At 34.0% G+C, this 19,724-nt stretch overlaps 2 protein-coding genes across 3 annotated transcripts; both read right to left on the bottom strand.

The window, feature by feature from the left end:
- Positions 1-184: 184 nt before the first annotated feature.
- On the bottom strand, positions 185-3,720 carry LOC120192318. 2 transcript variants are annotated; one of them, XM_039195107.1, is made up of 14 exons: positions 3,635-3,720; positions 3,495-3,548; positions 3,345-3,396; positions 3,184-3,257; positions 2,980-3,110; positions 2,620-2,713; positions 2,396-2,532; positions 2,157-2,309; positions 1,993-2,069; positions 1,458-1,923; positions 947-1,072; positions 550-617; positions 335-382; positions 185-238 (listed from the first exon to the last, which is right to left on the bottom strand). In XM_039195107.1, the coding sequence occupies exons 1-13, from the start codon at positions 3,657-3,659 to the stop codon at positions 379-381; spliced, it is 1,461 nt and encodes a 486-aa protein (XP_039051038.1). In that variant the 5' UTR covers positions 3,660-3,720; the 3' UTR covers positions 185-238; positions 335-378. The 2 variants fall into 2 exon arrangements, with proteins under 2 accessions (XP_039051038.1, XP_039051039.1); XM_039195108.1 differs by lacking the exon at positions 185-238 and adding an exon at positions 1,278-1,286 and having other exon boundaries at positions 306-382; positions 947-1,075; positions 1,497-1,923.
- A 9,628-nt stretch (positions 3,721-13,348) lies between these two features.
- Positions 13,349-14,667, bottom strand: LOC120192311 (GATA transcription factor 21-like). Its single transcript, XM_039195103.1, has 3 exons — positions 14,452-14,667; positions 14,029-14,370; positions 13,349-13,943 (listed from the first exon to the last, which is right to left on the bottom strand). Exons 1-3 carry the CDS (start codon positions 14,662-14,664, stop codon positions 13,596-13,598), a joined length of 903 nt encoding a protein of 300 aa, XP_039051034.1. The 5' UTR covers positions 14,665-14,667; the 3' UTR covers positions 13,349-13,595.
- Positions 14,668-19,724: the final 5,057 nt, after the last annotated feature.

Below are 19,724 nucleotides of genomic sequence, written 5' to 3'. Positions count from 1 at the left end.
TCTAAAGATAGTAAATTTATGCATGAATGTGACCAAAGTAATTAACAAGGATGAAAATGAATAAAAATTTAATAATTACAAATTTACATTTCTTGTCTTGGTACTTCGAGTACCTTTGGTTTATTGATGGGAAATGTAGAGCTCCTGATTTGAATCATTAGAACCAGAACACGGCTGCCATAGCCTGGGTCCACGGTGTAAAAAATATTACAATTACATCAGTGACTAGAACATCAAACATGCCCCTTTACATTTGTAGTATTGGAAGAGGGTCAAGTCTACAAAAAGGAAAAGAGATGAACAAATGTAATTGCAACAAAATACAAGATCCAAATGATTCAGCTGTGGGTAATGATATAGATTTCTCAGCAGCTGACTTTATCTGCTAGTTCATAAAGCAGGCAATACATATCAGCTTCATGTATATTTCATGTTTATTGTGTATAGACTTACAATTGAATCATATTTTGAGGCAAAGTTTGTAAAGAAAGGTGATTCTGGTATCAGTATGAAATGGTAGATCGATAAATATATATAATTTGAATATACCTGTATGTCCTTTTTCCTGTTAGGAAAACCAACGTTGCAAAGCCGGCCATGATTACAACTTTAACCACCTAAGGTAAAGCAAAGATAAAATTAGGAGTGACATTTTACAGAAAGAAGCTCATTCACAGATTGTTTTTATCTACTGTATTACAGGAGCCAACAACAATGGAGCAATGAAAACATTGGTCATTTGATCATATAGGAGTCCCATCTAATCATATAGGCTATATCATACAATCTTCAGCAATCACCAAGAAAAATTCATATGAAAGTCAGGGGGGAAATAAGGAGGTTTTGCATTATGATAACCTACAACCTTCATAAGAAGATCTATTATCCTCATTGCAAGGGAAAATATATCCTTGTTATTTCAATAGAAAAACAAAAAAAATATAACCTGTCCAAAAGGTCCAATGGATTCTTTAGGTTCCGTGGAAATCTCAACCCTTGGTCTTATCTTTTCTGAAGAAGTCTTCCCATCTTCATTTGCCACGACAGAAGTGCCGACATCAACATTGTTAACCTGAAAATAACAAGCAAATAACACATTGTGGTAATGATATCAGAATCAACTGGCAAAAGATTGACTAACATACGGTTTATAAGCTGGCTGCTGTTTTACCAAACCAAGAACTTGATACATATATACCCCGAAGAGCTTGACACAGTGAACAAAATTGGTTCCTTATGTCCTTTATTCCATCAAGATGAGTATTATTATCTATTTATCTTGTATTCTAGAGAAGGATTACTCAACCCTTCATAGTTATATTTCAAAAACATGGACTCAAGCACAGTAAAATATCTATGAAGCCTTGCAGTTAATCAGATAGAACAATATTGCAGTCCAACATGATAAATGAAAGAGAATTATCAGTGAAACCTTCTATATGGGATATCTTACAAACCTCTCCTATGTTTTTTGGATCACAAGCACTAAACTTTATTTGATGGTTATTGGCTTCATCCCAGAAACCTCCCATTAGATCCATTATTTGTTTGCTCCCGGTTGTTATGCATGAGCATTTAGCTTCACCTGGAAATATCCAGAGACCAGAGCTACCAATAGAACAATGGTCGTCACTCTGAATAGCCACTGAATTTAGTTTTCCATTTGAATTTCCTTCAGCTACTTGTGGATCCTTTTGCAAAATTTCTTCTCCACCCTCCTTTGTTATTGATTTTCTGCTAGAACGCTGCCTTGCAGTAGAAAGGTTCCATAATTGGTTACTTTTTGAATACTTGTCAAGCATTCTTTGAGAAAATGAAGCTTTTTCTATCGTTGATGCTCTCTTGAAATCTTTGGAATGTTTCTTGTCTTCCTTCACCACACTTTCACTTTCTTTAACTTTAAATCTACCCTTCAGATCTGAAAATTTTCTTTCTGTTTGAATACATGCAGCAGTTGACTCCTTCAAATCCTCAGTTCCTTTAGATGATGAATTTTCTAGAAAAGAATCGGCTCCCATCTTTCTATTCGGATATAGTTTCGGCGGTGGTTTAATAGAAGGTCTGGCATCCTGTCACAGATCGAGTTGCAGTAATCTTAATCATGCGCCTACGTTGAAATAACAAATGGAGAATTTTAAGCAGCAGGCTCAACGTACCTGATTTAGACTACCCTCAAATGCACTTATCATGTTCTTTACATTGCTAAGCGCTTTCCCTGCTGGTCCCGGCTTCTTCGAATTATTAGGCTTCTCTGCATCTGATGGAATGGAGTCCTTGTTACGTTTCTCTAGTTTTGGTGGAACTGAATCCTGATGGAACATGAAATGAACATTAAAAAAACTCGAGGGTTTTTCTATTAAGATCGAAAGATTGTTACTGTGAAGCAATCCTTAACTGTGCTATTTTGCTTCAGAACTGAACTGTTTCTGTTACCGATATCAAATTTAGCATCCTTTGGGCTATTTAAGGGAACAGACACTTGACTGGCTTCATTGGTTAGCAATTCACTTCGGAGTAAACTTTCTTGTGAACCTTGAGAAGAGGCAGCACTCAATACATCAAGGTTAAGCCATTTTAGATTTGTCTATGCGGTACAAATGTGAGTAAGCAAGATCGAACCTGAAACTTTACTATAACTAACAGAAGCACTATTGGGACTTCCATGACCACTATTGCGAAGCTCTTCATGTTTCTTCTTTAGTGCAGATTCTCTCTGAAAATGAACTTAAAAATATAACTTACTAGTTATATGGGAAGGAACAAGGTTATCAGGATACCATAGGCATGCAGTTTATCATACAGCCTAATGCAGTTCATCATTTAGGATAGAATGTGCACCCACCATTACTGGCTGATAGTCTAAATTAATCTATTGAATATTCTCAGATGCGCACATGAAAAGAAGATGGTTGGATCACTCATTAGAATTGATTTCTGGGATCCTTCATTGCATCAAAAGGATAACGAAGGGTAAAATACCATTATCCGAATTCTCTGGCGCTCTTCTTCACTGAGGACAAACTGCAACCTCATATGAACATGCCCTCCTCCTTCAAAGGAAAATATGTCATCCCAAACACCTTTCTCAACCACCAATCTGGTTTCAACTCCTGCCCCATACCTTATTTTCTTCAGTGAAATCGAATTAGTCCAAAAGCTTATGGAAAACAAATAGGGACAAACCTGTATGAGAAATCTCCTTTCCCTCTGCATCTTGAATTGTTATAATAAAATTGTCACGAAGGGTTGTCAACGGACTGTGCAATAGCAAAAGTCAGGAGCTAAAAACATATCAAAATCAAAGGAAAAATTGCAGATGTCATAACAGAGTTCAGAGTCATCACAATGAGAATTCCCCTTTGTGCCAAGTCCGGTACTCTATTTTTCCCTTGGAAACTGCATCATGAAGATTGAACTTGGTAAAATCTTATTCTCATTCACTGTATATATTTCCATTCAAGAAAATTCGGACGAAAAAAGTGTTGGCTGGATACCTTTTATTGATACTCTTGAAGAAGACGATGAATTGAGACCCTCGAAATCCAGAACTGAAATGAATTCAATGAAAGTGTTGAAAAAGCAGTATGATCATTAACTGTTATATTGGGATTACAGTCAAGACAGAACTTGGTACCTGAAACTTGGATGGTTCCTGGCATTTGAGAGAAAACTAGAGATGACGATAAATCATAAAAGTTCAACCAGTGATTAAAACTAGTACTATCATGTCAAAAGTGTTGGCTGGATACCTTTTATTGATACTCTTGAAGAAGACGATGAATTGAGACCCTCGAATCCAGAACTGAAATGAATTCAATGAAAGTGTTGAAAAGCAGTATGATCATTAACTGTTATATGGGATTACAGTCAAGACAGACTTGGTACCTGAAACTTGGATGGTTCCTGGCATTTGAGAGAAAACTAGAGATGACGATAAATCATAAAAGTTCAACCAGTGATTAAAACTAGTACTATCATGTCAAATTTGTTAACTTGAAAGGATGGCTTCAAAGAGAAACATGATTTCTATGCATCTAACATAAATAAACTCGATTTTTTTCGAAAAATTGTACTTCTATATGTATATCTGAATATATATGACAGATATTTGGAAAAGAAATGGGAAGTAAGATGGCCATGGGAGAGTTTAGAAGCAGTAGAGGATGAAAAACAAACACATATGTGGCTGGACTTGAAGGAAAGGTTAACATAAAGGACCCCACAACTTCAGAAGATTTATCTCGAATATTTTGCTTGCTGGCCCTTATTTACTCCAAAGTAGGCATCCCCTGTAACATCCCAAACTAGGGGTTAGTGACTAAATTGTAAAGTTTAAGAATTTGATGAATTAAGTAGAAGAATGGAATAATTCAATGATTTATTTGGAAATAATTCCTAAAAGTTGTTAGTAATTATTAAAGTAGATGAAGGGCAAAATGGTCATTGTACAAAGATAATATTAAATATTAATAAATGTGTATTATAATACATGAGATGTATGATTGAAGAGATAAGTTTTAGACTTATCTTCTTCATCTTCATCTTCTCTCAAACGTGAAGAGCCAAGCTTGCAAATGTGAGTTTCTTTGTTAGTTGGTTATTTGCTAAATTTATGGTTGGGTTTTGATCATTAGATAATAACTAAGCTTAAGGAAAGCTTAAGTTATCTTAAGATTGAAAGATAAAGAAGTTATGAAAGATTAAAGAAAATGAGTTTTTAAAGGAAATTCTGGAAAAGAGTTAATAAGAGATTTTTAAGATGGAATTTGACTTTTCATCAATAAGAATAAGAGATTTATGAAGTTAGAAAATATTTATAACAAATTTGAAAGTTTAGTAAGATTCTTAATTTTAAGAATCTTGATGAAATATGGAAGATAATATGATTTATATGGACATAAGTTGGTTTCAATAATGATAGTTGAGTTTAAAGACATGATAGGGGATTAAAATAGAAGAATTGAATGAAGAATTGATGAATTTCGGGTTTGAAATACAATTTCTGGACAAGGTGCATCGATGCACATTCATAAGTGCATCGATACATTCCTTTAAAAGAAGAACATCGAATGCAATCAATGCATCGATGCATAAGGAGTGCATCGATGCATCTCATTAATAAGGAAACATCGAATGCATTTTATGCACCGATGCACAAGTAGTGCATCGATGCATATCTTCATTGAAAGAGAAAATTGGCTTTTCTCTTAGCCTAAGAAGTGACATTTTAGAATATATCAATTGGAATATTGATATGAATCTGTGTATTGTTATGTAGAGATAGAACGTGATCCGTTTCGGGACAATTGAGGAATTAGAATCGAATCAAAGCAAAGCTAAGGTGAGTGCAATTTATTTTGTACTTATTTTATTGAATTAACATTGGCTTGCGATGAGCCAGTGATGGAGTTACTATGGTAAGAAGTAACTTCTAAATTGTTATGTGATTACCATGTATGCATTAATACATAGAAATAGATGGATGCTATGTTATATGATTTATATGCTTAAGTGAAAATGCAACATATGTTATATGACATGACATGCATGGTTACATGAAAGAAAGCTATGTGACTACATGTATATGTGAAAGAAGCTATAAGCTTATATGCACATGTGATATATGTGATATGAATTACATGAAATGATTTACGTGAATACATGTATATATAATACATGTGATATGATATGAGATATATGGTTACACATACATGTGGTATGTGACAGAAGAGAAAGAACAAGTGATACGAAATGTATAAATAAATGCCCATAGTATATGATACGAGAGCTATAGGTATAGTTGGCATGCCAAGAGTCGAGGTTTTACCTATGTTGCAAGGAACATATGGATAGTTGCCGAGGATCTTTATGACCTCTGGATAGTTACTGGGGTTCTTTGTAACCTCTGGACAGGTCCTTCGGGACGAATACTGAACGAATGTTCGGTGCCCCATGAGGGAATTTATACGAGCTGTGGTGACAGCATTAGTGCACAACCTCAATGTACTCACATACCTATATTCTCAATAATATACATGGGCAATGAAATTGAAAGACAAATAAAAGTGAAAGTGATACAAGAAGGTAAGTTGCATGTGTGCATGACCTGATTGTATATTGTTACCATACAATAGATTCATGCATATTGATATGTCATGATTCAATGATATGAATGCACATACATGAATTATATGATGTTAAGTGTGTTTCTGGGTATAGTGATATATGTGTTATATGATGAGTATATGGTAAGTGGAAAGGATTATTGATAGTGTTTGCATATGTATGTCTTTTATTTATATGAAATGATATATGGTTATATTATATGTTATATGCCTCACTAAGTCTATGACTTAGCGTATAAGTGATTTACACGTAGGTACCAAGAAATGAGAAGTGAAAGAATAGAAGTGGCAAAGACAGTATCACTACTAAAAGATCAGATCATAAGTATTTGACAAAGTATGTATTTGGTTATGTATAAAGTGTTGGCATGTAAGAAGTCATTAAGTACGAGCACTCTGATAAAGTCTGTATTTTGTTTTAAATAAAGTTTTAAATTTCCCGGGATTTTTCTTAAGAGTCAAGGTTTGAAAAGTCAATGTGACACGTCGGACTCGTATCCGGGTCGGATACGGGTTGGGGTGTTATATTTAATGGTATCAGAGCTACGGTTTAGCCGATTCTAGGCTAAAAACGAAGTCAAAAGTGTTTTAAAAAGTATACATGCCAACGAAATAGTGAAAACTTCTGATTTGATAGAAAGTAAGTATACTGTTTTGCTAATAGAATGATATGATTGTATTTTATTAGATGTATGAACAAGACAACTCCCGAGACGTAGCGGGAAATGATAGATTAGCTGAAGGTAGTAATTCACCTGCCCTGGCCAGGCAAGGTGAAGGACAAACACTTTCTGGAGTGCCTGTGCAAGACCAAGACGTTTTCTTTAGAACGTTAGACGCGGTGTTGATGCGTTTCCAATCTTCTGCTCCTTCCACTCCGATAAGGAATATAGCAAAAGATTTAAAAGGATTAGGAGCTCCTGAATTCAAAGGTGAAGTTGAGGAGAGTTCTGTTGAAGCGGACTTTTGGCTCAATGACGTAAAGATTATGCTAGATGGACTTCATTGTTCTGATATGGAAAAGTTAGACGGAGTAGTCTCCTTGCTTCGTGGACAAGCGAGAATATGGTGGACGAACGTTACTCTGAGAATGACAGTGACCAAGTGACCTGGTTCTTGTTTTTAGAAGAGTTCACAAATATAGGAGACCAGTTCATCAAGAAAATGAAACAAGAATTCTTGAATCTGAAGCAATTGGATCACACTATATATGAATATGAGTGTGAATTCAATAAGTTGAGTCGTTTTGCGACTGAGTTAGTTCCAACAGAAAAAGATGCATGCGAATGGTTTGTGGAGGGCTTACGCCGAGATTAAAGGAGATGTTGATTGTGTTAAATCTGTCCTCGTTTCAAGAGGTAGTGAATCGTGCAAAGCTCTTGAAAGAGCTCAGAATGAACGTTATGGGGATCAAAGAGTTCAATCTTTTAAAAGAACGGGGCCTTCATCGAGTTTAGTATCACCCAAAGAAGTAGAGATTCTGGTTTTCGATCTCAAGCACGGTCAGAGTCGATGACATCCTCCGCTAGAGGATCAAGTCAGATGAGAGATAGACAGACTCAATTTGTAGAGTCTGGTGATGGAAGAGCACAATTGAGACATTGTCAGAATTGTGGAAGATATCATGGTGGGATGTGTAGAATTAAGTCTGGAGCTTGTTTCCGATGTGGGGAAATAGGAAATTTCATGAGAGATTGTCCATTGAAGGACAGAGAGCTTGCACAATCAGAACGATCTGTTTTGATGTCTCAAGAGGGGGGTAGAGGTAGAGAAAGAAATCAACAGAATCTTCTACTCAACAGGAGATGCGCTCCACTAGAATATATAATCTTAATGATAATGAAGACTGTGAGGACCCAGAATTATTAGTATGTATCTTTCGGTTGAATAGTAAATGCGTTATGATATTGGTTGATTTAGGCTAGCATAATTACATTTGAACAGTAAATTGATGAGAGAAGTACTAATTTTAGTTATAAGTTAATTGTAGTAGTTTTATTGATATAAACCCATTAAGGTATAGTGTTCAGGTAAATAAGATTTGTGGTTACTTGAGTGGATTAAATAGCGTATGAGAACATGAGAAAATATGGCTTAGTTATGCTATAAGGAAATCTTGATAATGAGGAATAAATAGAGAAAGAAATGAATGATAGAGTTTAAAGAATCAAGTAAGATAAGTGTTATAAGTTGTGTTAGATTGTTATAGCATGAGTGAAAGAGATATGTTGAGTAATAAAAGGGACTGTATATAAGGATTGCTTCATGTTGTTATATAGTGAAAATTCGAGGACGAATTTTCTTAAGGAGGGAGAATTGTAACATCCCAAACTAGGGTTAATGACTAAATTGTAAAGTTTAAGAATTTGATGAATTAAGTAGAAGATGGAATAATTCAATGATTTATTTGGAAATAATTCCTAAAAGTTGTTAGTAATTATTAAAGTAGATGAAGGGCAAAATGGTCATTGTACAAAGATAATATTAAATATTAATAAATGGTATTATAATACATGAGATGTATGATTGAAGAGATAAGTTTTTAGACTTATCTTCTTCATCATCTTCTCTCAAACGTGAAGAGCCAAGCTTGCAAAGGTGAGTTTCTTTGTTAGTTGGTTATTTGCTAAATTTATGGTTGGGTTTTGATCATTAGATAATAACTAAGCTTAAGGAAAGCTTAAGTTATCTTAAGATTGAAAGATAAAGAAGTTATGAAAGATTAAAGAAAATGAGTTTTTAAAGGAAATTCTGGAAAAGAGTTAATAAGAGATTTTTAAGATGGAATTTGACTTGTCATCAATAAGAATAAGAGATTTATGAAGTTAGAAAAGATTTATAACAAATTTGAAAGTTTAGTAAGATTCTTAATTTTAAGAATCTTGATGAAATATGGAAGATAAATATGATTTATATGGACATAAGTTGGTTTCAATAATGATAGTTGAGTTTAAAGACATGATAGGGGATTAAAATAGAAGAATTGAATGAAGAATTGATGAATTTCGGGCTTGAAATACAATTTCTGGACAAGGTGCATCGATGCACATTCATAAGTGCATCGATGCATTCCTTTAAAAGAAGAACATCGAATGCAATCAATGCATCGATGCATAAGGAGTGCATCGATGCATCTCATTAATAAGGAAACATCGAATGCATTTTATGCACCGATGCACAAGTAGTGCATCGATGCATATCTTCATTGAAAGAGGAAATTGGCTTTTCTCTTAGCCTAAGAAGTGACATTTTAGAATATATCAATTGGAATATTGATATGAATCTGTGTATTGTTATGTAGAGATAGAACGTGATCCGTTTCGGGACAATTGAGGAATTAGAATCGAATCAAAGCAAAGCTAAGGTGAGTGCAATTTATTTTGTACTTATTTTATTGAATTAACATTGGCTTGCGATGAGCCAGTGATGGAGTTACTATGGTAAGAAGTAACTTCTAAATTGTTATGTGATTACCATGTATGCATTAATACATAGAAATAGATGGATGCTATGTTATATGATTTATATGCTTAAGTGAAAATGCAACATATGTTATTTGACATGACATGCATGGTTACATGAAAGAAAGCTATGTGACTACATGTATATGTGAAAGAAGCTATAAGCTTATATGCACATGTGATATATGTGATATGAATTACATGAAATGATTTACGTGAATACATGTATATATAATAATGTGATATGATATGAGATATATGGTTACATACATGTGGTATGTGACAGAAGAGAAAGAACAAGTGATACGAAATGTATAAATAAATGCCCATAGTATATGATACGAGAGCTATAGGTATAGTTGGCATGCCAAGAGTCGAGGGTTTACCTATGTTGAAAGGAACATATGGATAGTTGCCGAGGATCTTTATGACCTCTGGATAGTTACCGGAGTTCTTTGTAACCTCTGGACAGGTCCTTCGGAACGAATACTGAACGAATGTTCGGTGCCCCATGGGGGAATTTATACGAGCTGTGGTGACATCATTAGTGCACAACCTCAATGTACTCACATACCTCTATTCTCAATAATATACATGGGCAATGAAATTGAAAGACAAATGAAAGTGAAAGTGATATAAGAAGGTAAGTTGCATGTGTGCATGACCTGATTGTATATTGTTATCATACAATAGATTCATGCATATTGATATGTCACGATTCAATGATATGAATGCACATACATGAATTATATGATGTGTGTTTTCTGGGTATAGTGATATATGTGTTATATGATGAGTATATGGTAAGTGGAAAGGATTATTGATAGTGTTTGCATATGTATGTCTTTTATTTATATGAAATGATATATGGTTATATTATATGTTATATGCCTCACTAAGTCTATGACTTAGCGTGTAAGTGATTTACACGTAGGTACCAAGAAACGAGAAGTGAAAGAATAGAAGTGGCAAAGACAGTATCACTACTAAAAGATCAGATCAGAAGTATTTGACAAAGTATGTATTTGGTTATGTATAAAGTGTTGGCATGTAATAAGTCATTAAGTACGAGCACTCTGATAAAGTCTGTATTTTGTTTTAAATAAAGTTTTAAATTTCCCGGAATTTTTCTTAAGAGTCAAGGTTTGAAAAGTCAAGGTTTGAAAAGTTAATGTGACACGTCGGACTTGTACCCGGGTCGGATACGGGTTGGGGGTGTTACATCCCTCTATCAAGGCAACTTCTCACAAAGCAGAAATAAGTAACTATATCTTGCAAAAAAAGGACTACTAATTTCTATCACAACAATAATCTATACATTTACACCCAATTCTTAATCATTCTGTAGTATAAATTACAGTAATCTTCTTAATATTCATTCTCAGACTTTGTTTTGGTCTTAAGAATTCTCATACTTCGTTTACCTCTATACTTCTCTGGAAAATATCAACTTGAGTCATTAACCCTTAGTCAAATAGCAGCCGGTTAGCGGATCGCTATAGCGGAAAATAGCCATGTAAAGCGGAATCAAATCAATAGCGATGGATCGCGGCCACAATTTAACGGGTAGCGGCCAATCACGGAAATAGCATACCGTTATTCCACTATTTTAATTTTCATTTTAAAAAATTCAGTTTCATTTTATAAAAAAATCAATTCTTTTAGAAAAAAAATTCATAATCACCATACCAGCAATAACCGTAATTACATTCATTATATCTACAATCGCGATAAACATAAAGCAATAGAAAAGATTAGCAAGGTCAGTGATAGTAGAAAAACAAGGTCAGTGATCCATAATAATATTCCTGAACCCAAAAGCTTAGCAATGCTTGTTTCTCTCACTTACCACAGCATCATCTTCAACCCCCAGGTTCTAGGAGTTTTGTTAGCTCGGTTCCTCAAGCTAGTAAGTAGCTGTGCTGCCCTTGAGCCAGTGAACCTCAGGTCGAAAGATGCAAGCCAGTGAGACAGAGCCATTCCAACCAAGGGGTGGTACCAATGCTTTCGATTGATTTCATATATGTTCACGATCTAGTCAAGAATAGAATTCTAGTACGAGTAGCAAAACTTACTCTTATCAAAGGGAGGACTTTCCGGCTCCTCCGACCTTTTCGCTTTGGGCATATCTGCCACTTGAGCTGCAGGACAGTAATTATTGCACTCCGATCTAAGTGAAATTTTTATCAAACCCCGGGAAAAAGAGCATGGCGCCATAAAAAAGGTGTGTCATTCCTCCGGAGACGGTATCGGGACTTTTCTGTGTGTTCTTGTATCAAGGAGAGAGGGATCTAATCTCTTGTTTTTGATCCCCATGCTTACCACCCTTGGGAAGGTGTCCTGCTCCCTTGATATGGGCTCCAATGATCCGTCTCTGGCGGGCATTCCTACCCTTTAGGCTAAAGAAATGTAATTATGGAGAGCCCTTATAGTCAAGAATTCGAGGAAACCCAGGGAAAAAGCCATGGATTACCGGGATACATAAAAACCGGTATAATTCCGAGGCCTTTCCCTTTTGCATTTCTCATCCCTTGAATAGAGCCTATAGACATACCCATGTGTATTCCCTATCTGCCCGTAAGCCTTCTTGGCCGCCTTGCACGCCCACCTTCCCCGGCTTAGTCTTCGTTTTACTTTCCCCTTCGGGTAGGATGAAGGGCATCTGAACGTAACGCTTTCTATAGTACTCTCTCCTTGACTTTCAGTCTAATGTCAATTATGTGTATGTGATGTATTATAATGAAATGATGTTAGCATATATAGCGTCAGATGTAAAGAAAGTAGAGCATTCTACGAAAGAGAAAGCGAAGAAGTATATGAAATCGAAGCGCATTGGAATCATCGATCATATAGAATGTGTGCCGCGAGTGATCAGTCTGCGCAAAGGCAGAATAGCGGATGGGCTTGTCTTGCCTCTATCTTCCCATTCCTTGTAAGAAGTCCTAGGAGCCAAGGCAGTAAGGAAACCAGTCTTTTGTCTTGTCTTTTATAAGTCTTTCCTACCTACTAACCCTACCCATATGCTCACCCCCTGCTTTTACTTTGCTGCATGTTCCACTTGTATGAAATTCCCATGGCGCATATCATACAACCTAAACATGCATACGTAGTAAAAATAAAGCAAACAAACCCTACTTTAAATATAAAATTAATAATTATAAACAACCCAAATGGATAAAGTGTGTAAGAAACGAGCATCATCGATTCAACATAAGGCACAAGGCAGTTTAAAACCCATATAGCTAATTATGCATATACCAGCAGTGAACATCTTCACTAGCTGTATCCACCAGAGATGGCAGATCTCAGTCTCCGACATCCGGAAAAAATTCCAGTTGTATTTTTGTTATCTAACTATTTAAAGCTATATGATCACTTGAATGAAGACAATGTCAAAGACAAAACATGTACTGTGTTCCAGGCAACTTGTTATATCGGAAAACAAGAACAAAAACAAAGCCTGTAACCCTAGTTGAGTCTAGCCTTTGACTTATCACCATCATCAATGAATAAAGCACCACTGAAAAAAAAACACCATTATCAGACTCTTTTAGGGCCAAACCCTTACTGAAAATTGCCTAGTGAATTCATATATAAGTCAACTTCAAACCCTAACCGAGTAAGGAACTCGATATAAGTAAAGTTTTATATGTTCGAGTCTTGTGAATGAAAAATATATTCGAGATTTGTTGCGATTACCTGAGTAATATGACCATGAGAGAAAGAGGAGAGAGAGATACTATGAAATAGTGGAAGTAAGACTTTGAAAAGTAATTATTATAAAGTTCACAGCATGATATATAAAATAATATAAATAGTCAAGCTCTAAATTACATCCCTATTTTATGTTTCTCTCACACTAATTATCTTAATTTCCTCAATAACTCAAGCATAAAGCTCAGTTTTTCAGACAATAATTGATGATTTAAGTCATTATTCAAAGCTAATTAAGAAATAAACAAACAATATAAAAAGCTAGCTAGCCTAGTGACTAGATAAATTAATTAATTCAACCATGAACAAGTCCATACGATAAGGCCATCAGCAGAATGGCAGCTTCCTTCTCATCCTGCGGGAAAACTCGATGAAAAGCCGAGTTCTTGCTCAATATTACCCTCAAATCCTCGAAACAAAGCTTCTTTCTACCTTGGGATTGGGAACCAAGTTTGCACTTTTTATTGTTCTTTAACTTTGCAAGACAGCCATTACTTGATCTCTTTTCTTTGTTTTGAATCTTTGTCTTCGTACTTGTCGTTGTCTCAGCTGCAACAATGGTCCCATTCGACGCTGCGGCTGCCGCAGCAGCCATTGCCCGTCTTGCTTTTCGTTGTCGAATTCCACAGGCGTTGCAGAGAGACTGCAGTTCATATGTTTAACTTAGATTTTATGATAGAGGGTATTGATTAGGAGAGCTAAAGAGTTGAAATTTTATAATTATATACCTTGGGACCTCTAGGACCACTCCTCCAAAGAGGAGTCTTAGTTGTATTGCAATCAGCACAAACCCTAATGAGACTGTTGTTGTTATCATAGTAGGAAGAGATGCTGCTGTTATCCGGAGATGACGAGGGCTGATTGATCTGAACCTTCTGGTCTTCGAATTTCGTCGAGCTTTTTGAAAAATCCGAGTGCTCCGAGCTCATCATCTTCCTCAAAATCCTCATCTTTGAAGGCATCCACTTATAAGAACTGTCCTCGTGGCGATGATCATCACTTTCCCCCCTTTCTTCTTTCTTCCATATCGATAACTTGAGTTTTCCATCCTCTGGAACATATATCTTAGCCTGAAAATCAGAAATTTTAGATACACACGTATATATATAGCAAATGATCATAACCCTAAGTGACCAGATCAAAACATATACCTGATCTTGAAACACCTGGGGTTCTCTTTGACAAGAACCTGCTTGGTTTTGAACAGTTGGGTTGGAGAAAGTAGGACAAGTAAGAGAGGAGGAGGAAGATGATGAAGAAGGTTGAGATTTTAAGGCAAAAAGATGGTGTTGTTGGTGTTGATCATCTTCGTTAAGGTCAAAAGGAAAAGGATAAAGGGAAGAATAGCAATTACTAGAAGTCATGAGAGGAGCAAGACAGAGAGAAGAATCAAGTGATGAACATAGATATTGTTGGTGTTGTCTACTAAAGGTGGAGGATCAATGTTTTGAAGAAGAGATTGAAGAGAAAAGAAGGGAGAGAGAGAGAGAGGAAATGAAAACAAGAGGTTCACGTGATTTCATACACATGAGACCATGTTAAAAAAAGACAAAAGGGGGAAGAAGATGAGTATGGAATGCTATGCTACTGCTGTTCCATCCTATTCAGAAATATTTAAAGGAAAAGGAAAAAACCCTATCTGCAGGAATTCTTACTCTCCTTTTTGATGTCATTCTAGAAACAAAAAGATAAGAGTTCTTCGTTTCATGGTAGCCACACAAATTAATCATATAATATTCCACTAATTTAAACATATAAAAACAAAACTTTGATCCCCATTTCTGATCATCTTCTCACAGGTTGTGATCTCTATGGTAGATACAATGATACATAAAATATACATACACCCAAATTTATCGTTATTAAATATGATGATAGTAAAAAAGATGCATACATGTGATATATATATTTCCATTCTTCACCACCTTAGTGTTGCCAAAAGCATTGAATACAATGCGCAGGCAAGAGACAAATGCAGCACCCCACACTTTTGCCAATTGCCATCAGTCTTGCATCTCAGAGTTCTTACATCTTCGTTCTTCTTTTTTGAACCAAGTTCTTACATCTTCTTTCGCTACTGACTCTGTCGTGTTTCACACATAACTGCATTGTTACATAGTTTTTACCTAGAAATGTTTATATATACACACATGCATATATATAAGCAGACAGCAGCTGCCCAGACATCATTTGAAGCTATATAATTACCATGGGGAAGCTGAACGACAAGTGTGAAAACATGTTTTATATATATACAGAGAGAGAGAAGCCGGGGAAAGAAAGGAACAAGATAACAGAAAAGCTTGTTGCTCTAAAAGCTACATATGTTAAGGTAATAAGGTGAGGATTAGATTTCCGCTTTTTTCAACCCAAATATACTATTTTTATAATTAAATATTAAAATAATATTTATCTCTAATTATTAAGTTGAAATAAGTAAACGTGGTTTGTACACATCACTTAAATTCAGAGAATGTACAGTTAATTAGGCATGTTTTTAACACATATGGCACTATTTTAAAAAATGTGAAGTTTGAACTTATTAAGTGGTATCGGTAATTAGAGTGAATGTTGTTGTCTATAGAAGTCTTGGATTTAAATACATACGTATGAAGATGTGTATACATTATCAATGACAAAAAAAATTCTGAATAAATTCTACTTTATAATCACCGTAGACTATTTTGAAAGAGATGTGCCTATTAAAATACATTTTCCATGAGCTTTGAACAATACACGAGTTATCATTGTTAAAGAATCTAGATTATAAAAAGAAAATGAAAGAAAAAAAATTAAAGAATTTTATCTAAAAACGACAAAATATGTATAGTACGTGTTAACACGAGTATAAACCAGACAACAACAAAGACATTATACATTTTTGCATAAGAGATTCTGAGGATTCTAGAGTTTTATTTAAAAAATCCCATGATCACTATGGAGTTAACTTGTTGTTTCCATCACTTCGATACAATCTCTCGATATAATCGTTGTCAATTTCATCACTAATTAAATCTATAATTTGACAGTCGGATCTATTAACTTACCAACTCATCAACAGCTATCAATCCTAGAACAAACACTAGTCACCTTATTGTTTGGTGTCAGTGACATATATACCCACACAATAAAAATCAACAAGGAAGATCCGAAAATCTCGTACTCAATGTTTATCATCTACTCTAATTATTTTTTTTCATTTCTGTAAATACCGATTACGATTCTCCACTTAATCGAAAAAAAGGATAAAACGCCTAAAATCACAGCTTTCTTACTAAAACAATAAAAAAAAACTTCAAAATTTATCTTAATCAACTTACGTTTGTAACTGAATAACGTAATCTTTTTCTCTTCAAGCTTATTACTTTTTAAAAAATATTAAGATTATTTTTAAATAGTAGTTGTATATATTTTTAATCTTATATGCATATAACTTAGAATATTTTTTATATTCGTACTTTTATATTATATTATTATTATAAAAGTAAATTTTAAATAATATATAACTAAAAATATTTAAAATTTGAACTTTTTAATTTTGACCACTTGGGCCATTAGTTAAAATATCTATGAAAGGATACCACATCATCACATGAACAAAGACATGGATTTTATTTGTCTGAAACCGTAGAGTGTGCAGTGAAAGCGTTTATTACAAAACACACTCTGTCCCTCTCCCCCCCGGCGGTGTCCTCAGATCTGATGTGTATTCGGTATTATCCTTTTGTTGCTTTCGAAAGAGATACGTATCGTTACTCTAAAAATTCCCTATTTCCATAATTTTTAAATATCACATTGATATTAAAAAATATATGGTTAAATTACATCATTCATTCCTCAACTTTACTCTATACTATTTCACTCGATGTACTTTACTTTTTTTTAAATTTAATTACTCAACTTTTATTTTACTCCTATTTTGGTCACTCTACAATGACATGGATTATTTTATAAATATTTCCATATGACGTGATATAATTTATTAATATTTTAATGCCACATAAGATTATAATAAAAAACCCAAATTATACCATTAAATTTAAACTCAAACTCTAAACCCCAAATCATATCTAAATCATATACTAAACCCTAAACCCCAAATTACACCCTCACCCCACCCTCACCCTCACCCTCACCCTCACCCTCCCACCAGTGGTGGACAGTGGCTCATCGGCCATTGTTCAAGTTGTTATATGAAATCCAATTTGATCCATCAGCTTCAACATTGAATTTGTGTACTAAATAAACCAACATCGTGCTCACATAATTTCTAATTAAAATTATTGTACAAAACAGTGTAGTAGCATTGAATTCCAAGTGCCCAGTCGACATGAATAAAGCTTCACTTTAATGAAGCATGCTACTAAAGTGCCCAATACTGAAATCACAAATTCGATTCTCATCCAGTGCAAAAAGTTGATGCCCCAATCAAGCCCTGTGTATGTTAGGAAAATACGGACTAAAATGTAGTCATAAAAGACTACGGTGGAAAGCATTAAAAGGCTCCAGTCAAAACTAGAAAAGGTGAAGAACTAAACTGTCGTCGATGAGCCACCGTCCACCGGCAAGAGGGTAAGGCTGAGGGTGGGGTTGTAATTTTTGGATTTAGGGTTTGTATACAGTTTATGTATGATTTGGGGGTTTAGAGTTTAGGTCTAAATTTAAGGGTATAATTTAGATTTTTTAATTAATTTATTTTTATTATAATATTATATGGCATTAAAATATTAATAAATTATGCCACATCATTTGAAAAATATTTTTAAAATAATTCATGTCATCATAGAATGACTAAAATAGGAGCAAAACAAAAGTTGAGTGATTAAATTGAAAAATAAAATAAAATTACAGTGAGTAAAATAGGAGACTGAGTAAAGTTGAGTGGTGAATGGTGTAATTTACCCAAAATATATATCATAATAACTTTAAATATTATTATTATTATTATTACAAAAATAATAATATACCATATTATTTTCGTAAATATGAATATACCATTCTATTTGCTTGAAATATCTTAGAAAATATGTAAAATTGATTATTTTTATAAATAAATATTTATTACTCGCATATTCATTTGACCTTTCAAGGATGATTTAATTATGTGTAACACAGGAGAGGTCATGGCTCACAAAAAAATGGAGTCTAATTGTTTTCTTTTTTAAACTTTTTTTTTAATTTTTAATTTTAATAAATTAAATATTGATACTTATTCTCAATATATTCTTAGATTGATATTTTCAATAATAATATTATAAAATAGTTTTTTTTGAAATATTTTCTAATTAAAAATTAGTGTTACAATTAAAACTTATTTTAATTTATTTCTAGAATTAATATTTTTTTAGTTTTTCTAAAATTGCTCGTGTTTTTTTTTGCCCTCCTAGTTTCTTAAAACTTTGTCCTAACTAGGGGTATAAACGAGCCGAGTCGAGCTCGAGTATTGCTGAGCTCGACTCGACTCGAAAACTTTGAAATGAAGCTCGACTCGACTCGAAAACTCGCGAGCTTAAAGTTTTCAAGCTCGACGCGAACTCGAAATCCTAAACTGAAGCTCGTGAGCAGCTCGAAAAGGCTCGAAATGAAAAAAAATTCTTAAACTTAACTCGATTAAAGCCTCAAACTCAAACTCGAACATGAACATTAAATACAAGAAATCTTAATGTATTTTTTATAAAAAATCAATACACAATATCTCATTTTATTGATCTATGTTGTACATCTAATTTTAGTGATCTATGTTGTACATCTAATTTTATTGTATTTTTTATTGATCTATGTATTTTAATGTATTTTAATGTATTTTTTATTGATCTATGTATTCTTAAACTTGTACATCTAATTTTTTATTGATCTATGTATTTTAATGTATTTTTTATTGAACTAATATAAACTGATCTATGTTGTACATCTAATTTTAGTGAGCGAGTTTCCCAGTTAAGATTTTCTGTATACACAATATCTCAAACTCAAAATTTATTTAATCGATATTAAACTACTTATCATTTAAATCAACCTCTTTATTACACGTGCTTTGATTTCAACAATGATATTTTGTAGAAAAAATAATCGCATGCAGTAGGTATAGGGTTGACATCGATGGACATGATATGTTAGCACAACAGAGAGAAACGGTATAGTAATATATATAGATTAACTGAAAAATAATTTGATTAAATATATTGATTAGACTGAAAAATAAATAAAAAGCATATATTATTAAAAAGTAAATAATTTATACGATGAAGAAGCAGGCTACGTAGACAGGGTGTTAATCACAGCTAAAAGAGGATGGTTTAGAGGTTAGAAGAGGTGGAGACACATGGATGGAGACGTTATAAAATCTTATCGTGAATTGGTGTCAGTGATGGGATTATGGGAAGGCAAGTCCAAGTACCCGTTGTTGTCAACGAGCTGCGCCATT

The sequence above is a fragment of the Hibiscus syriacus genome, unplaced genomic scaffold, assembly GCF_006381635.1.
Source record: "Hibiscus syriacus cultivar Baekdansim isolate YM2019G1 unplaced genomic scaffold, ASM638163v2 tig00116974_pilon, whole genome shotgun sequence".
Classification (NCBI taxonomy): Eukaryota; Viridiplantae; Streptophyta; class Magnoliopsida; order Malvales; family Malvaceae; genus Hibiscus; species Hibiscus syriacus.
The sequence above is the reverse complement of the archived record's forward strand: the minus strand, read 5'-3'. Positions and strand labels throughout refer to the sequence as shown.